This window comes from Doryrhamphus excisus, chromosome 1 (genome assembly GCF_030265055.1).
Source record: "Doryrhamphus excisus isolate RoL2022-K1 chromosome 1, RoL_Dexc_1.0, whole genome shotgun sequence".
NCBI classification, from domain to species: Eukaryota; Metazoa; Chordata; class Actinopteri; order Syngnathiformes; family Syngnathidae; genus Doryrhamphus; species Doryrhamphus excisus.
This window is the reverse complement of record NC_080466.1, coordinates 30558141-30577234: the sequence shown is the minus strand read 5'-3', so window position 1 is coordinate 30577234 and position 19094 is coordinate 30558141. Positions and strand designations below refer to the sequence as shown.

The following is a 19094-nucleotide window of genomic DNA, read 5'->3' as shown; positions in this document are numbered from 1 at the left end:
TTAATATTATTAAGTAGCTGAATAATATTTTTCTGCTTTTGTCCCTCCAGAGAAGTGACAGTGTTCCAGCCAGGTCCATTGAGAGAGGACAATGGCCCTGAGCGACGCCAGCGATGACCTTCTGGCGCCCATCAGTGAAGGACATCATCCTCTCAACGCCCATGGAAACGCACCTTCAAGCACCGGTCCAGCAGATAGCAACAACCAGGAAGTTACCACAGCCGCCCCCTGTGGGGAAGAAGGCCTTACCGGCACCCGAGATGGCGAATGTGGACAGCTGCACAAGACGCCCGGATCACATGTTCCCCAAAAAGCAAACAAACCAACTCAAAACGGTGGAGTCGTGAAACAGAACGGCTCCCTCCGGACCCGGACGCTGCCCCTTCCCGATGCCACCACAGACACACCGAGGCTAACGCAGCACCAACTCCCACCCTCATCCACCCCTTCCATCCAGCCCCCGCAACTCTGCTGCCAGCAGTGTCACTTCCGCTCCACTTTGTGCTGCCCGTGTGTTCAGCAGGACTGCCCTCTCTACCCCGGCCCGGGTACGGGACACGGGCCTGGCATGGTTGCTCACACAGGGAGCCCCCCAACCTTCTCTTGTTGCCCGCCTTCCTGCACTTACTCGCACCCCCGTTGTTCGCATCCGCCCACCGCACTTTGTCTGCATCGTCATCACCAGCCCTGGCAGGAGCACCTCCAGAGTCCAACACATCCGGCTGTTATCAGGTAGGGAATGTGCTGTTTTTTTTCTATTTCATAATATCTATGCAGTGTTTCTCCTCCCATTATATTAGCAGGGCGCATGTTCGCTGAGACACACAAGCACCAGACTTGGTTTCGGATGACCTCATCAAAACAGGCACAATAATTCATAATTTTGTATTATGGCTACTATATTGGGAAATAGGAGTGTAAAGGTCCCTGTAGGGGTGTTATTTCTTGTCCAGAGGGCTCTAATAATGCAAAAAAAAATCAATTTAGAAGGTCATAAACAGGTTTTCTATTCTCTAACTACTGAAATATTACATTTATAAATAAGCTGAATAAGCTCAATAAAGCTGATTAACCGCCTAGCGCGCAGGCCTCACAGCTAGGAGACCCAAGTTCAATTCCACCTTCGGCCATCTCTGTGTGGAGTTTGCATGTTCTCCTCCAGGTACTCCGGTTTCCTCCCACATTCCAAAAACATGCTAGGTTAATTGGTGACTCCAAATTGTCCATAGGTATGAATGTGAGTGTGAATGGTTGTTTGCCCCCCCCCCCCCCCCCCCCATGTAGCTTATGCGGGAATGAATGTGGCGATATGCATCGTAACTCTGCTTTTAACACACCTCATATGCACACGGTCTGCGGTAGAGTAAGAAGACGTTGCAGGAGGGATCAGTGTTGCCAACTTAGTGACTTTGACGAATTTTTTTTTTATCTATTGACTTTTTTTGGACCAAATTATTTAAAGGGGGTGTTATTATGCTAATTTCCGTCTCTTTGTATTGAGTTGTGGACTCCTATAGAGAAGGTACACCTGATAACTCACATAGAAAGCTTTCGTCCAGAATCTTTCTGCAGTGTTTCCATGGACTTCCTGTTTCCGACCCAAAAGGTCTGTTTACATTACACAAACCCCGCCCCTCCTCTAGGTATGCCCACTCCACTTGACATCAACCTTCATGAAGAAGGTTTTCGATTGTGTAGCACAAGACACTCAAGGCACTCGCTCGCAGCCCCGCCTCCACCCACTGGGACAAAGACCATGAATGAATGACAGGAGGGTTCACTTATGCCGTTCATTCCACTATTGGTGTTGAAACAGATGCACAGAGTGAACTCTCATGTCATCCAGCTTGTTTAGTAGAGAGAGAGCATGCATGCACATGTCAATATATCGAGGCCGGCAAAATGATCAAATTCATTTTTAATTTATGGTGCGGTTCTAATTGATTTATAGCTTATCGTGACAGGCCTATCTCTCACAGACAGAATTACAATGCATCACTTCTTCTGTTCATGGAACAAGTTCCATTCTGTTGATGAGCAGCCAACACTGACCATAAATTTCCATGAAGTTTTTTTTTTTTTTTTTACTTTTTTTGGAAGACAGGCAAATCCCCCTGGTATATGATTCACAAGGGTTAAGTATGTGCTTGGGTCACAGCCATTTCCAAGGTTTTACATGAGAGCTTATGATAGATTGTGTGCGGTATAAGAAGTGTTTGGCAGTGTGTGTGTGTGTGTGTGTGTGTGTGAGTAGCTACAGGGCACCCGAGGTTAAACAAACCTACCTTCATGGTGACCATGGTGGCAAAATGACTCACAATGGTAATGGTTTTATTTCATTTGAACATGCATCAGATTGCAATTGAATGCATCCCATAATCAGTTCCCAGTTCCATATGTCCAAAAGGAGTAGGAAGAAGCAAAGCTTATTAAATCCTACCCCTCCATCTGGTACTTTTACAATCAGTAACTGTTACATTTGTTCACTTCCTGCTTTCATAATATAATTTTCTAATTAAAAAATATTTTTTATGAATTTTTATTTTTTTAGTTTTATTTTATTTTTTATTTTTTGTCACATCCCGAAGTACAAGGTGATATGAGCATCCAATGCCATAATGAGTACCATAGTAAGTGTCAATATAGTGATATATATAGCACATCATGACTGGTTCAAGACTCTTCATCCTTGTATTTAGCAAACATCAACTGCTTGTATTGTTTCTTGAATTGGCTCATCGTTGTGCATTGTTTGATTTCCTTACTCAATCCATTCCATAGTTTGATTCCACATACTGAAATGCTATGGCTAGCATAACGTAGTCCTAGCATAGAAGTGTTTCAAATGTACTTCTTCCCTGAGATCATATTTCTCCTCTCTTGTAGAGAAGTATTGGATAGCATTTTTAGCTAATTGGTTATTTTTAGCCTTATGCATTATTTTAGCTGTTTGAAGATGAACTATATCAGCAAGTTGAAGTATTTGTGATTTTAGAAATAAGGAGTTAGTATGTTCTCTGTAGGCGGCATTATGAATTATCCTTACTGGCCTTTTTTGCAGTACATTCAGTGAGGGAAGATTGCTTTTATAGTTTCCACACAATATATGTATATATATATGCCGATAATTATCGGAGCAAGCCATACTGCATGTGTCAAATCAAATGAAAGTTACCCTAACCAAGTGGATTTAGTGCTAATTGCAGGGTGTCACTTCTCGCATTATGTGCCAAATGCTCACCGGAATGCAGTAACCATCTTAAACAGCCAGAAGCTGCAAGCTCTTTTTTTTTTTTTTTTTTTTTTAAATCCCGCTGAGGCATGGCTAGCTGCTGAGAACTGATGAGAATGTTGGCCGTACATCACGCTTTGATGCTGCATTTACGGGACAGCACCGGGCCTTTAATCTAGGATCGCTATCTTTACAGGCTTTGCTAAGACAGGGAGAGGATCACGGTGTCAAGAATGCTGGAAAATGTCAAAACAGACAAAAGTGTAAACACTCGCCGCTGGTAGGGGTGAACATAAAACCGAGGCAAAGGCACAAGTCATAATCCAGAGTTAAACTGTCGCCATCATAAAACCTTTTATTATGATTTAACCTCTTAAACCAGGGGTTTCAACTACGCGGCCCCGCGGGCCAAATGTGGCCCGCAGGACACTAGTTTGAGGCCCCCTGCCTTGATATGAAAGTTTAATGTTAGTGCGGCCCGCGCAAGTTTGATATGGATGCTGTATGGTATCATGTACCCAGAAAAAATTATTACGTTTGATTAATGTTCATGTTAAAGGTTAAATAACTGTTAATAGTTATCCTCCCTATCCGTGTGGAAGTGGTAAGTTTTTGGCTATTTAAGTTGAAAGGAAGTAACTTGAAGGCTACCGTTTAGGTTCGCTAGCTCTCTAGTTTGCGAGTTAGCATGTGTCTCAAGACCCTGCAGTTGCGCAATATGCTGTAAATAAAAAGAGTATAAATGTGACTATAGTCGTGTTTTGTCATGTCTACAGGGCTCTAATAATGCTTTGTTCATTTTAATCTGAAAAAAATAATTTGTCTACCCACCAACTATATGTGGTTTCTTAAGTTTTTATTATTTGCCGTTTTATTGTTATTATTATATTTATTTATTTATTACTGATGGATTGATTTTCTTTATTCTTGATTTGTTTATTTATTTTTCATCTTATTTTGTGTAGAAAAATAAAAATTAAGATATTTGAGAACAGTGGAATGTTTTATCAGAACTTTTCTTGTAGAAAATTGGAACCAAAGCGAAGTTTTTTTTTTTGTTTTGTTTTTAATAAATGCGTTTTTTTTTTTTTGTTTGTTTGTTTGTTTTTGAAAACCTGATTCGGCCCTGTCCTGGAGGCAGACATTATACTGAAGAAAAGCATGTTTCATGGAATATTTATAACGTATCAACTTATAAACACAACTAAGAAACATAGTTTCACAGTGTAGTTACACAGAATTGACTTCCTGTTCAATGCAAAATAAGGTTCAAAATGATTATTAAGCAGAATTCTACCACAGTCCCTATGTACTATCCAATTCTCTCATTGCTGTGAGCCTGCACACCCTCATACTCCCCCACACTAAAAGATCTCCCTTCCCCCAACAGTTTTTAGTTTCTTTACTCTGTCAGCACAGCGTTGAGTGAGGGTCTGGTGCTGGTGTTTACCTTATTAATTAAGCCGCTGATCCAGAACCGTTCCCTCAGGTAAATAGAAAAACAGTGAAAGGTTACGTAGGGGAAAGAAAATAAGACAGAAGCCACGGATAGAGGTAGCAGTTTGGGCCGAGAGACTGACTTCCAGCAATCTCAATTTAAACAGAAAACTTTCTAGATTTTCCATAATCTGCACCTATTCAGCTGAATTTCTTTGGATTTCGTGCTTCCTGCAAAAATGGTCTATTTTAATTTATTCCACCCACGGCCCACCACTCCGCTGTGGTTGGTCACACTCCCAAGTGCTCACAAGGACTTCCGGATAGCTGCCGAACCCATTAATCTTTTTTTTTAAATGTCCGCTTTTAACATACAGCTATATGTGTTGGATCCTGAATCCGATCCGGAAGTAGAGACTGGACTGCCCAAAGTTTCTCAAGAAAAGAGGTTACATCTCTGAATTGTAAGTAGCATTTAGCATTTTAGCGTTTTCTGGCTAGCCATGGATGGACAGTCAGAGGTAGCAAGTTGGGCCAAGAGACTGACTTCCAGGTTATGTCAGTTATGTCACCATCATTGATTTTACTGTACCAAAGTACAGTGGAACCTTGGTTAGCGTCATTCATTTGTACCAGGTCGGACTCTAACCAAAACCTACCCTAACTGAATCAATTTTCCCCCATAAGAAGTCATGTAAATCCATTTAATCAGTTCCAGAAGTCTAAAAATATTAACATAAAACATGTTTTTAACAGAAAACTTTCTAGATTTTCCAGAATCTGCACCTATTCAGCTGTATTTCTTTGGATTTCGTGCTTCCTGCAAAAATGGTCTATTTTAATTTATTCCACCCACGGCCCACCTCCGGGCACGCCCACTCCGCTGTGGTTGGTCACACTCCCAAGTGCTCACGAGGACTTCCGGATAGCTGCCGAACCCAATTTAGTAGGAGTTGATAATAAACAGCAGCATAGAAAATGGTGGATGGCGCTGCAATGCTGCCTGTGCCCACCACAGAGAGTCATAGGACCCAGAGCCCAGAGGGAGGCTGACGTCATTGCAGCGCTCCAGTGAATGCATTTCTCAGATGCAATGGCTTATAGGATTTTTTTTTCCGATTTCAAACTCATTTTGGTACATATTTTTAGATTTGTCAGCTACACTTTTTGGGTGTTAAGTTGCTGTTTGATGAATTTTGTGTTGTTATAGTAAGACACCGTGAGTCAGACTGTTTTATTGTTTTATTCTGTTATATACGTCCTGCAATTTCCAATGGGTTGACAAGCTTGTTGTGAGTGCAGTGCGAGCAGAACGAGTAGTGTGGTAGTGGTAGTTCTGAAATCAAAATTAGAATTCAGCCATTTTACGCTACAAACCCGAGTGAAATATTTTTTTTGATTGGCTGCGGCTTTGACATGAAAATGTAAACTAATCTGTCTTTTTGTTTTGTTTTTTTTCCAGTCCAGCACGGCCTTTTCGATTCCCCAAAAGGTAAGGCCTGCCAAAAACTGCTGTCTCCTGTTCATATTCTGGATTGCCAAGCGCTCTCCTCCTCCTTTTCCTCCTCCTCCTCCTCTTCCCTCCATTATTCCTGTCATCCATCCATCACTGCTGTCATTCCTCAGTAGTGAGTCACGAGTTATCTTGTGGGAGTGCTATCTCGTGTTTGTCTCTACCTGGCCTTTGTAAAGCAGCAACTTCAATCTCATTATTTCTCACGCAGAAACACATTCTGGCTTCATAAATGCATTTTTTTTGTTTGTTTTAGTTTATGAACAGTGTGTACTTAACATGAATCATGTTAGAATGGATCTGGTCTACAGCAGAATTAGCTTTCAGACGATTTCCATTTATAGTCAAAGTCTGTTTGGTTGGTGCCGGAATGGACCATTTGAAAGTGATCACAGTTCTTTACCTCATTTTGAGCATCCGTCTTCTTTCCAGTTATTCTGAGCTGATAGCTGATTGGCCGGTGGTGGTCCTCGGTGTTTGCACGGTGCTAATTGTGGTGTGTGCCCTGGTGGGTATCCTGGTTCCTGACCTTCCTGATTTCTCTGACCCGCTGTTGGTGAGTACAGATTTTGATTGTTTACATATTTATCCTAGTCTATAACCGGTTTTGTTGTTTGTCTCCAAAGGGTTTTGAGCCTCGAGGAACTGCCATCGGCCAACGGTTGGTCACGTGGAACAATATGGTGAAGAACACGGGCTACAAAGCCACACTGGCCAACTACCCCTTCAAATATGCTGACGAGCAGGCGAAAAAGTAACTTCTGCAGAAAAATGTTGTCATTAAACGGGACTTATTATGCAAATTTTTCATCCGTTTGTATTGAGTTGCGGATAGAGCAGCTACGCACGATAACCAGCACAACTTTCTTTAGTAATCAGAAGTAGAACATACGTACGATTCAGGAAAATATCAGTTCCCAACAAAAAAAAAAATTTTGTGAGAAAAGCTACATTTCAAGCATAATTTTCTCTCATGAAAAAATAAAGTTTGTTTCTGCCTTTCTCTGTTTTTTTTTAGTAATCAGAAGTAGAACATATGTACGATTCAGGAAAATATCAGTTTCCAACTAAAAACTTTTTTTTTGTGGGAAAAGCTACAGTTCAAGTATAATTTTCTCTCATGAAAAAAAAAGTTTGTTTCTGCCTTTCTCTGTTCTTTAGTAATCAGAAGTAGAACATACCTACGATTCAGGAAAATATCAGTTCCCAATTAAAAACATTTTTTTTTGTGGGAAAAGCTACATAATTTTCTCTCATGAAAAAAGGTTGTTTCTGCCTTTCTCTGTTCTTTAGTAGTCAGAAGTAGAACATACATACGTTTCAGGAAAATATCAGTTCCCAACTAATTTTTTTTTTTTTTTGGTGGGAAAAGCTACATTTCAAGCATAATTTTCTTTCGTGAAAAAAAAGTTTGTTTCTGCCTTTCTCTGTTCTTTAGTAATCAGAAGTAGAACATACGTACGATTAAGGAAAATATCAGTTCCCAACTAAAAACATTTTTTGTGGGAAAAACTACATTTCAAGCATAATTTTCTCTCATGAAAAAAAAAGTTTGTTCATGCCTTTCTCTGTTCTTTAGTAATCAGAAGTAGAACATACGTACGTTTCAGGAAAATATCAGTTCACAACTAAAAACATTTTTTTGTGGGAAAAGCTACATTTCAAGCATAATTTTCTCTCATGAAAAAAAAAGTTTGTTTCTGCCTTTCTCTGTTATTTAGTAATCAGAAGTAGAACATACGTACGTTTCAGGAAAATACGTTTCAGTTCCCAACTAAAAACTTTTTTTTTTTTTGTGGGAAAAGCTAAATTTCAAGTATAATTTTCTTTCATCAGAAAAAACAATTGTTTGTAAACGTGGCTGTCCAACTGTCCAATTATTCCGATGTCCAACTGAATAATCAATAATTGTGATGACTTGTTTTTCCTTCTAGTCACCAAGAGCCCAAGTGGCCCGAAGACCACTTTGACCGAGAGAAACGGCATGCAGAGTGGGACTTCAGTAAGGAGTTTTTCTGCGATGTGCCTGGTAAGATTTTCCTTTATGGAGCCTCATCATAAATAATCAGTTTTATTGATCCATTTTGCTTCATGCAGGTGCCAGCTACGCGAGGCTGGTGTTCTCTTCAGCTGAAGGGAAGAACCTGTGGAGTGTTCAGGCCATTAAATCCATGTGCAATCTAGACAACACTCGGGTACGTTTGTGAGACACGCAGTCACGGTTATGTTGTCGTCATTTTAAGGTTTTCTTGTCTTGTTTCTGTTACTGGTAGTTCTATTTTTAACTACTGGTAATTAGTGAGTGTCATGCAGACATATTTTACATACTGTTTGAGAGAGTCTTAATTATTGGGTGAGTCTGACTGAAAGATAATTGCACCGAACCAGACTACGAAGATCCGCACGTGCACCGCAGTTCCTCCACAAAAGTGGATGACATCAAGCTGGTAGACCAGCATGCTTAAAGACGCTGTCTTCACATTCATATACTGGTGTGAACAAGTGTAAACAACTTGCAATGAGCGCCTCCGGGATCTTCCATGGTCCTGAAGCAGCAAAACAGTCACAGACCATCACACTACCACCACCATATTTTAGTGGTGGATACAAAAAAGCAACAGTCTAACTGCGGCAGGATAAGCCACAATCAGAGGAATCAAATATGCGCGAGTCACTTAATTTCTTGTGTCCTATCTTTTTAAAGCAGCAAAACAGCCCCAGACCATCACACTACCACCACCATATTTTAGTGGTGGATACAAAAAAGCTACAAAAAAAGCTTTTAATTTTTTTTGTTTTTAATAAATGCGTTTTTTTGGGTTTTTTTTTTTTTGGAAAACCTGATGCGGCCCAGTCGCACCCAGACCCGAGCTCCAGTGGCCCCCCAAGTAAATTGAGTTTGAGACCCCTGGTATACAGTATGTGTCATAACAATAGCAATGGTAGAATACAGACCCCATCTACTCCCTCTGGTGGCTGTGGTCGGTCACTGCACCTCATGTCCACAATGCAAGTGTCAAGTCAAGTTTAATAATTTTTTCCTTTTTCCTGTCCGCAGGTGCGCTCTCACCGTGACTACTGGAGCCTCTGTCAGCGCACCAACGACGCTTCATGTTGCCCCAGTTGGACCCTGGGTAACTACATCGCTGTCCTAGCGAATCGGTCGTCCTGCCAGGTGATCACCGAACGCGACGTATCGCACACGTTGAAGATCTTACGCTCGTGTGCTAAGTACTACCACAACGGTACACTGGGACCGGATTGCTGGGACATGACGCTGAAACGCAAGGATCAACTCAAGTGCGGCAACGTGCCTCGGAAGTGCACCAAATACAACGCTGTTTACCAAATAATGCACTTTTTGGTGGATAAGGACTTCCTCAGCGCCAAGAGCCTGGAGTATCCGCCCCCCGTGCTCAAGCACAGTATGCTCTTCTCGCCCACTGAGAAAGGGGAATCCATGATGAATATTTACTTGGATAATTTTGAGAACTGGAACTCCTCAGACGGTATCACGAAGGTCTCCGGTATCGAGTTCGGTATCAAGCACGACCTTTTTCAGGACTACCTCCTCACGGATACGGTGTACCCTGCGATCGCTATTGTGATAGTACTGCTAGTCATGTGTGTTTACACACGTTCGGTTTTCATCACTCTCATGACGATCATCGCCATCATTAGCTCGCTTATCGTTTCCTATTTCCTTTACCGCATGGTTTTTGATTTTGAGTTTTTCCCTTTCATGAACCTCACGGCTCTGATTATACTAGTTGGGATCGGCGCCGACGATGCATTCGTGCTTTGCGATGTATGGAATTACGCCAAGTTAGATAAACCCCACGCCGAACTGGCGGAGACGGTGAGTGTGACTTTGCAACACGCCGCTTTGTCGATGTTCGTTACTAGCTTCACCACCGCCGCTGCTTTTTATGCTAACTATGTTAGTAATATCACCGCCATACGTTGTTTCGGCGTATACGCCGGAACAGCCATCTTAGTCAATTATATCCTAATGGTGACGTGGTTACCGGCCGTGGTGGTGCTACATGAGCGCTACCTACCAAACGTGTTACCCTGCGCCAAACCGACACATCAGGAAACTGGGTACGGGATCCAGATGTTTGTTGCGGGTCTTTGTGAGAAGATTAACAAATGCTTATTTAGTATCTCGGAAGCTTCCAGAATCTTCTTTGAGAAAGTTCTACCCTGCATTGTGATCAAGCTGCGTTACTTCTGGCTCTTTTGGTTCCTCGCTCTCACTGTGGGCGGAGCCTATGTGGTTTGCGTGAACCCGAAAATGAAGCTGCCGTCGCTGGAACTAGCCGAGTTTCAAGTGTTCCGTTCATCGCATCCTTTTGAGCGTTACGACGCAGAGTACAAGAAACTTTTCATGTTTGAGAGGGTGCATCACGGAGAGGATGTCCACATGCCGATCGCAATCATCTGGGGCGTCACGGCCGTGGACAACGGGGACCCGTTGAATCCCAAAAACAAGGGGAAGTTGATGCTGGACAGTAGCTTTAATATTGCCAGTCCGGCATCTCAGCTGTGGATCCTCAATTTCTGCCAGAAGCTTCGAAATCAGAGTTTTGTCTTTCAGTCTGACGAGCAGGACTTCACCAGCTGCTTCATTGAGACGTTCAAGCAGGTCAGTTCTCCTCGGACAACGATGGTTCAATTTATGATAGGGGAACCCATCTAAGTCAACCAACTCATCAAATATGTCGACATGTTTATGTTTTCTACCACTTATCCTCACGAGGGTCGCAAGGGTGCTGGAGCCTATCCCAGCTGTCTTCTGTCGAGAGGCGGGGTACACCCTGGACTGGTGGCCAGCCAATCACAGGGCACATATAGACAAACAACCATTCACACTCACATTCATACCTATGGACAATTTGGAGTGGCTAATTAACCTAGCATGTTTTTGGAATGTGGGAGGAAACCGGAGTACCCGGAGAAAACCCACGCATGCACAGGGGAGAACATGCAAACTCCACACAGAGTTGGCTGAGGGAGGGAATCAAACTCAGGTCTATATTAAAATTTATATAACAAAATATTTTATTACAATATTGTATTTAAAAAATATCTAAAAATTATATATACATATTTAAATTATATTTTTAGAACATGTTTAAATACAGAATATTAATAAATATGTAGAATTAATATTAAGATAATATTAAAATTATTAATCATTAATATAATTAATAAACTATGTATTTAATATTCATTCATTCATTTTCTTCCGCTTTTCCTCACAAGGGTCACGGGGGTGCTGGAGCCTATCCCAGCTGTCTTCGGGCGAGAGGCGGGGTACACCCTGGACTGGATGCCAGCCAATCACAGGGCACATATAGACAAACAACCATTCACACTCACATTCATACTTATGGACAATTTGGAGTGAAAACTTACCACTTCCACACGGATAGGGAGGATAACTATGAACAGTTATTTAACCTTTAACATGAACATTAATCAAAGGTAATAATTTTTTCTGGGTACATGATACCATACAGCATCCATATCAAACTTGCGCGGGGCCACACTAACATTAAACTTTCATATCAAGGCGGGGGCCTCAAACTAGTGTCCTGCGGGCCACGTTTGGCCCGCGGGCCGCGTGTTTGAGACCTCTGGGTTAGACTATAAATTATGCCCCTTTATTTTGTGAGGATTATAATCTGTACAAGAACTAAGAGCGCAACATGTCTACCAACTCATCAAGTCCTGGTCTACCGTGTTTTACCGTGTAGCTTTCAAACGTCCACATAGTGACTTCCTGTTTATTGCTATCAGATTAAGTACATTTCTTACCTTTTTCCCCAACAGTGGATGGAAAACCAAGACTGCGAGGAAGCGTCTGTCTACCCTTGCTGCAGTCAGTCCATCTTCCCTTACAAGCAGGACGTCTTTGAGCTGTGTATCAAGAGGGCCATCATGGAACTGGACCGCAGTACCAGCTACCACCTGGACAGCAACACCCCCGGACCTCGATTCGACATCAACGACACCATCAAGGCCATTGTTTTGAAGTTTCAGAGCACCTTCCCCTTCACGCTGGCCTATGAGAAGATGCATCAGTTCTACTATGAGGTCAGTGCTGGTTGTTTGACTTAATCGCAGTAAATGAGGGATTACTGTATGTACAGTGGAATTACTTTAACCCAAAGATGCACGAGTGACTGGACCCTATACTCTTCCATAAGTGGGTCAAAAATGACCCATACTAGAATCAATGCGTTTTTATGCCAATTTTGCCATTTTGGTTAGGAATAATCACTTGTATGATATTTAGTATTATATTTAGGAGTTGATAAGAATCAAAGGTTCCTATTGGATTCCATAGAAAATGCATGCAGGTCATTTTTTATGGAAGGTTGGGGTAGTAACACAAAAACTAAAATTTCTTAAAATGTATAAAAGGTAAGTTAAAAATGTGAATAGCATGATATCAAAACGTGTTTTTTTGAGGAATACCTGGAATGATAAAAATTTTTCATTACGAAGATATTTCAAGAAAACAACCTGACCAGGTCATTTTTGACCCACTTATGGAAGGTTGGGGTAATAACACAAAAACAAAAAATTCTTAAAATGTATAAAAGTTAAAAATGGGAATGGTATGATATCAAAAACATGTTTTTTGAGGAATATCTGGAATATGAAATGATAAAAAAAAAATTAATTTCAAAGATATTTCAAGAAAACAACCTGACCAGGTCATTTTTGATCCACTTATGGAAGGTTGCGGTAGTAACACAAATTTCTGAAAATGTATAAAAGTTAAAAATGTGAATGACATGATATCAAAAACATGTTTTTTGAGGAAAACCTGGAATATAAAATGATGGAAAAAAATTTCATTTCAAAGATATTTCAAGAAAAACAACCTGACCGGGTCATTTTTGACCCACTTATGGAAGGTTGGGGTAGTAACACAAAAACTAAAATTTCTTAAAATGTATAAAAGGTAAGTTAAAAATGTGAATGGCATGATATCAAAAACATGTTTTTGGCGGAATATCTGGAATATGAAATGATAAAAAAATTTCATTTCAAAGATATTTCAAGAAAACAACCTGACCGGGTCATTTTTGACCCACTTATGGAAGGTTGGGGTAGTAACACAAAAACTAAAATTTCTTAAAATGTATAAAAGATAAGTTAAAGATGTGAATGGCATGATATCAAAAACGTGTTTTTTGAGGAATACCTGGAATATGAAATGATCAACAAAATTTCATTACTAAGATATTTCAAGAAAACAACCTGACCGGGTCATTTTTGACCCACTTATGGAAGGTTGAGGTAGTAACACAAAAACAAAAAATTCTTAAAATATATAAAAGGTAAGTTAAAAATGTGAACGGCATGATATCAAAAACATGTTTTCCACAGAGTACCTGGAATATGAAATGATGAAAAATTTTCAATACAAAGATATTTCAAGAAAACAACCTGACCGGGTAATTTTTGACCGACTTATGGAAGGTTGGGGTAGTAACATAAAAACTAAAATTTCTTAAAATGTATAAAAGGTAAATTAAAAATGTGAATGGCATGATATCAAAAACATGTTTTTCGCAGAATACCTGGAAATATGAAATGATAAAAAAAATTTCATTACAAAGATATTTCAAGAAAACAACCTGACCGGGTCATTTTTGTGACCCACTTGTGCATCTAAGTGTTAAGTCAACAACTCATTGAGTCCTGGTCCGCCGTTCCCACCATGACCTTGATCTGCTCACCTTGTTAGATCCCAACTAATCACTGCAGTTGAGTAACCAAACCAACCAAGCCTCTTTTCAAATTGCCCTTAGAGTTTTTCCAATGATTATAATTTGTTTCAGGTGGACGCTTGGATCACAGAGGAACTGCGCCACGCCCCATCCGGCCTAAGTCACGGCTGGTTTGTCAGCAACCTGGAGTTCTTCGACCTTCAGGACAGTCTGTCCGATGGTACTCTTATCGCCATGGCGCTTTCAGTGGCCGTGGCGTTCAGCGTCATGCTCCTGACCACCTGGAACGTCATCATCAGTCTATATGCCATCCTGTCCATTGCCGGGACCATTTTTGTCACCGTGGGGTCCCTGGTGCTTCTTGGCTGGGAGTTGAACGTCTTGGAATCTGTCACTATTTCCGTGGCAGTCGGGCTGTCTGTGGACTTCGCCGTCCATTACGGCGTAGCCTACAGGCTCGCTCCGGAGCCGGATCGTGAAGGGAAGGTTATTTTCTCACTCAGCCGAATGGGATCTGCCATCGCTATGGCCGCCCTGACCACGTTCGTTGCCGGGGCAATGATGATGCCTTCAACTGTCCTAGCCTACACCCAACTGGGTACGTTCATGATGCTGATCATGTGCATTAGCTGGGCTTTCGCTACCTTCTTTTTCCAGTGCCTGTGCCGCTGCCTGGGACCGCAGGGCACCTGTGGTCAGATTCCTCTACCCAAAAAGCTGCAGTGTCAGGCTTTTTCTGAAGGCCAAAACACGGGTCCTTCATCCCAAGGGAAGAACTCCGGCCTGGGGAAATATCAGCTGGACGGCAGGGACGGGAACGCAGAGCATTACGAGTTGGAGCCATTGGCGTCGGGTGATAAAACCGAAGATAACACTCGAGAGGACCACGAGGTTTGTTCCCAGCTTTGCAATGGAATACCCCAACAAACTCAGAATAACGGGAATACAAAGACTGAAAACGGTCTTGTCACCTCAAGGTGCCGGTACCCACAAAACACAAACTGCTCATGCGGGGAACCCCCTCCGCAGTGGACACTACAAGAATCGAACCCGGTCCCGGTTGCAGGAAAGCATCCAAACAAACTCTTAGCAACAATCCCGGATCCGGTTTGCGCGCACATGAATTGTTGCATGCACTACGTTCCTTGTCCACATTTGCACCGCTGCACCCCGAGAAGAGAACTGTACCCCAGACAAGCACCTGGACTCTGCTGCCATATCAAGAAGTACTGTGTCCACACTGCAAATACGCAGACCGTTCCAGAACATAGACCCTTAACCTCCAACCAGCACACAACCCAATCTCCTGGCTCTGTGAACGGCTCGGAGCCTAAAACACGAGAGACCGATCAGAATCTAGAAGTGCCAAGCACCCCAAGACAGACTCTGTACTCCCCATATCAAGAACTAAAACCCACAGACCCTGGTCACTGTAACCATACATCCATTATTACCCCGCTAACCCCGACAATACAGAGTCAAACCCCTAGCGATTGTGACGTCGTCACCGCCGCTCGGGAGGAAAGTCTCAAAAAGTACAAGCAGAACTTGAAACGGGGGAAAAAACTCTACTGTTTTAACCGGGCCTTGAAAGCCAAGTGCAACTCGGTTTCGGAGTTTAACGTGCCAAAAAGTGAAACGACTTTGCCTCCGGTTGCAATAAACAACAGTCGCTCTTCTGAAAGCTTATGCTAAGGATAATACACACAAAAATCCACAATAATGGTGCCACTTTCATTGACCCATACACACTTTTGCTAACATTAGCCACGTTTACATAACGAGTTTTACTCTTTCTGAATGGAATCTTTCCGAATGACCTTTCCGAAAACAATGGAATTCATGGAAAGGAATATTCCAATCGCGTGTGTACATGCCTTCAAGTTATTTCCTTTAAACTTAAATAGCCAAAAACTTACCACTTCCACACGGATAGGGAGGATAACTATTAACAGTTATTTAACCTTTAACATGAACATTAATCAAACGTAATAATTTTTTCTGGGTACATGATACCATACAGCATCCATATCAAACTTGCGCGGGCCGCACTAACGTTAAACTTTCATATCAAGGCGGGGGCCTCAAACTAGTGTCCTGCGGGCCACATTTTGCCCGAGGGCCGCATATTTGAGACCCCTGGCATGCATGGAAATGAATATTCCAATCGCGTGTCTACATGCCTTCAAGTTATTTCCTTTAAACTTAAATAGCCAAAAACTTACCACTTCCACACGGATAGGGAGGATAACTATTAACAGTTATTTAACCTTTAACATGAACATTAATCAAACGTAATAATTTTTTCTGGGTACATGATACCATACAGCATCCATATCAAACTTGCGCGGGCCGCACTAACGTTAAACTTTCATATCAAGGCGGGGGCCTCAAACTAGTGTCCTGCGGGCCACATTTTGCCCGAGGGCCGCATATTTGAGACCCCTGGCATGCATGGAAATGAATATTCCAATCGCGTGTCTACATGCCTTCAAGTTATTTCCTTTAAACTGAAATAGCCAAAAACTTACCACTTCCACACGGATAGGGAGGATAACTATTAACAGTTATTTAACCTTTAACATGAACATTAATCAAACGTAATAATTTTTTCTGGGTACATGATACCATACAGCATCCATATCAAACTTGCGCGGGCCGCACTAACATTAAACTTTCATATCAAGGCGGGGGCCTCAAACTAGTGTCCTGCGGGCCACATTTGGCCCACGGGCCGCGTGTTTGAGACCCCTGGTATACCTGGAAAAGGAATATTCCTATCGCGTGTCTACATGCGCGGCTATAATTAAGCAGAATAGTCAACGGGGCATGCCCAGTAAAACGTAAACACCAACATCACGTGATACCGACTTCCTCCAGTTTTTCTTTCACTTGTTGGAATAACTCCGTATTGCCAGTTTTTCCTTCGTCCAGTCTTGAAATTTAATTTGAATCAAAAACAAACTTTCCGCAGCAGTCCAGTGCTGATTGCTCACCTCCATTTTTTATTTTTTTTAATCGAAGAACGTCTCGATCTGTGTGTTACGTCATATCTCAGAATTCGCTGAAAGAACGCACCCGGGAACAGGAAAAGATAAAGTTCAGTCTTGCTAATATTTTATAATTAAGCTCGGCACATGTTTTATATAGATATGTATTTTCTTTTTTTAATAAAAGTGGACTTGTGAATGGCGTATAGAAGGGTTTAGATTTTGTTCCACAGATGGCGCTAATGCACACCAAAGATGCTTGCCAACCACCAATAAACAACAGAAGAAGAAAAACACGAGGAAGAACAACGCAGTCTGACAACTTTCTGTTTGAGTGGGTACAAGATACCTCAATCGGATTGGGGAAAGGAATATTCCATCCCTGGGAATCCCATTGTATATTCATTTGGATTGGCACTTTTCTTTGGGAATGAGGTGTATACAAAGGTTACATTCTTTCCGTTTGAGCAAATAACCCGAATGGAATTGGAATATTTGGGTCCATGTATACGTGGCTATTGTTCAATATTTTGCAGATATTTGCACAGGCAGGAAACCATTGTACAGCTTCTTTGCTATGAAATATCAATAAATGATTGAATGCAATAACTAATCATCGATTACACATATGTATGTGCTGAAAAGAAATATTTCATCCCCTGTTGCCTCCTTGTTATAAAGGACTTTGTATGTGATTGAGGGAATGAAGTATTTGATCCCTGACCAACCAAAGCATTGTGACCTGTAGACATGACAAAACACGACTATAGTCACATTTATACTCTTTTTATCTACAACATATTGCGCAACTGCAGGGTCTTGAGACACATGCTAACTCGCAAACTAGAGAGCTAGCGACATAAACGGTATTTCCTTTCAACTTAAATAGCCAAAAACTTACCACTTCCACACGGATAGGGAGGATAACTATTAACAGTTATTTAACCTTTAACATGAACATTAATCAAATGTAATAATTTTTCCTGGGTACATGATACCATACAGCATCCATATCAAACTTGCGCGGGCCGCACTAACATTAAACTTTCATATCAAGGCGGGGTCCTCAAACTAGTGGGCCACGTGTTTGAGACCCCTGCTGTAGACCGACACAAGACTGGAACTACAAAAAAACACCAAGTCCAAAGTCCGGTTTTGCTTTGGTAACACTTATTTCAGTAAATGAAATTTATAACCTTGATGTACTCACAGTTACAGCAGACACCACAGACCATAAAATGCATCCAGGCTGGATTCTGTAATTCAAAATATACGTAGTATAAATATAAAATTGCCTCATAAACGCCGGCGCCTTCTTTGCCACGTGTCTGGCCTCAAGTCATTGCCAGGATTAGGACGTGGCTCCACTTTACTTATGTTGATTTACACACCATCAGATTTTATATCACAGCAGCTCAGTCAATAAGGGAGCATGTCCGAATGTGGTTGTAAAATAATTCAGCGCATAGGGCCACCCGCCTTGTACAATTACAATACTTGGACAGTAAACACAGTACAGATAAGCTGGCATCAGCTATTTAGTTATTATTCAAACAGGGGTTCTGATTTACACTGTGATGGAGATACAGCGTTCTGTATCTCCATCAAGCGCAACGTTTTTTGTGTATGACGCCATATTGGTTGATGTGTTTACATTGGATGCATATTTAACAACGCTACCTGTGATCGTCCTGGTCCTACTTTACTGTAGTTAATGAAGTAGTCACAGTTTATCAATCTTTCATTCGTGCACTTAAGTCATTTTTTTAAATTTTAATGTATGGGCCGACTTTTATTTTACGATATTTTCCAAATAAAATGGTGACTTCTACTCGACTGGTTTCCAATGAGCATCGTTGCTAACTCGTTACTTTTCGGTTTATTTCGGCAGCCAAAGGCTGCGGGAGTTACTATGATGCCTGACAACTATCGAGCCAAAGACAAACGTCAGTGATTGGTTGGTTGTACGAGGCGCCAAAATAAACAGGAAGTTACGGCTTGGCTTGTCGCGGTAAGGCAATAATGCTTATATCGATCTCAATTTGATCTTATATTTTTATAATATTTTGTGCTTTAAATATGTTAACATCATGGAAAGATTTAGTCATTCTACCTTTAATTTGTTCCCCATGATTAACAGCATAGCTACTGCACAGAACCAAGCTTCAAGA

The 19094-nt window shown here is 41.5% G+C and overlaps 1 protein-coding gene and 1 long non-coding RNA gene across 8 annotated transcripts in view; one reads left to right on the top strand and one right to left on the bottom strand.

Annotated features, from left to right (window-relative positions):
• Positions 1-19094, top strand: part of disp1 (dispatched homolog 1 (Drosophila)) — a 76443-nt gene that overhangs the window by 25800 nt on the left and 31549 nt on the right. For all 7 annotated transcript variants that reach the window (XM_058090501.1, XM_058090508.1, XM_058090492.1 and 4 more), the window contains exons 2-10: positions 51-732; positions 6132-6161; positions 6615-6738; positions 6809-6936; positions 8117-8211; positions 8280-8377; positions 9241-10830; positions 12021-12284; positions 14045-18934. In XM_058090501.1, the coding sequence (XP_057946484.1) occupies positions 92-732; positions 6132-6161; positions 6615-6738; positions 6809-6936; positions 8117-8211; positions 8280-8377; positions 9241-10830; positions 12021-12284; positions 14045-15628 (4554 nt within the window). In that variant the 5' untranslated portion in view covers positions 51-91 and the 3' untranslated portion in view covers positions 15629-18934. The remainder of the gene's footprint in view (positions 1-50; positions 733-6131; positions 6162-6614; positions 6739-6808; positions 6937-8116; positions 8212-8279; positions 8378-9240; positions 10831-12020; positions 12285-14044; positions 18935-19094) is intronic.
• LOC131140306 (uncharacterized) lies at positions 11672-18783 on the bottom strand. The gene is made up of 3 exons (XR_009132384.1): positions 18604-18783; positions 18134-18179; positions 11672-12253 (listed from the first exon to the last, which is right to left on the bottom strand). It is a non-coding gene; the product is annotated as an uncharacterized LOC131140306 (long non-coding RNA).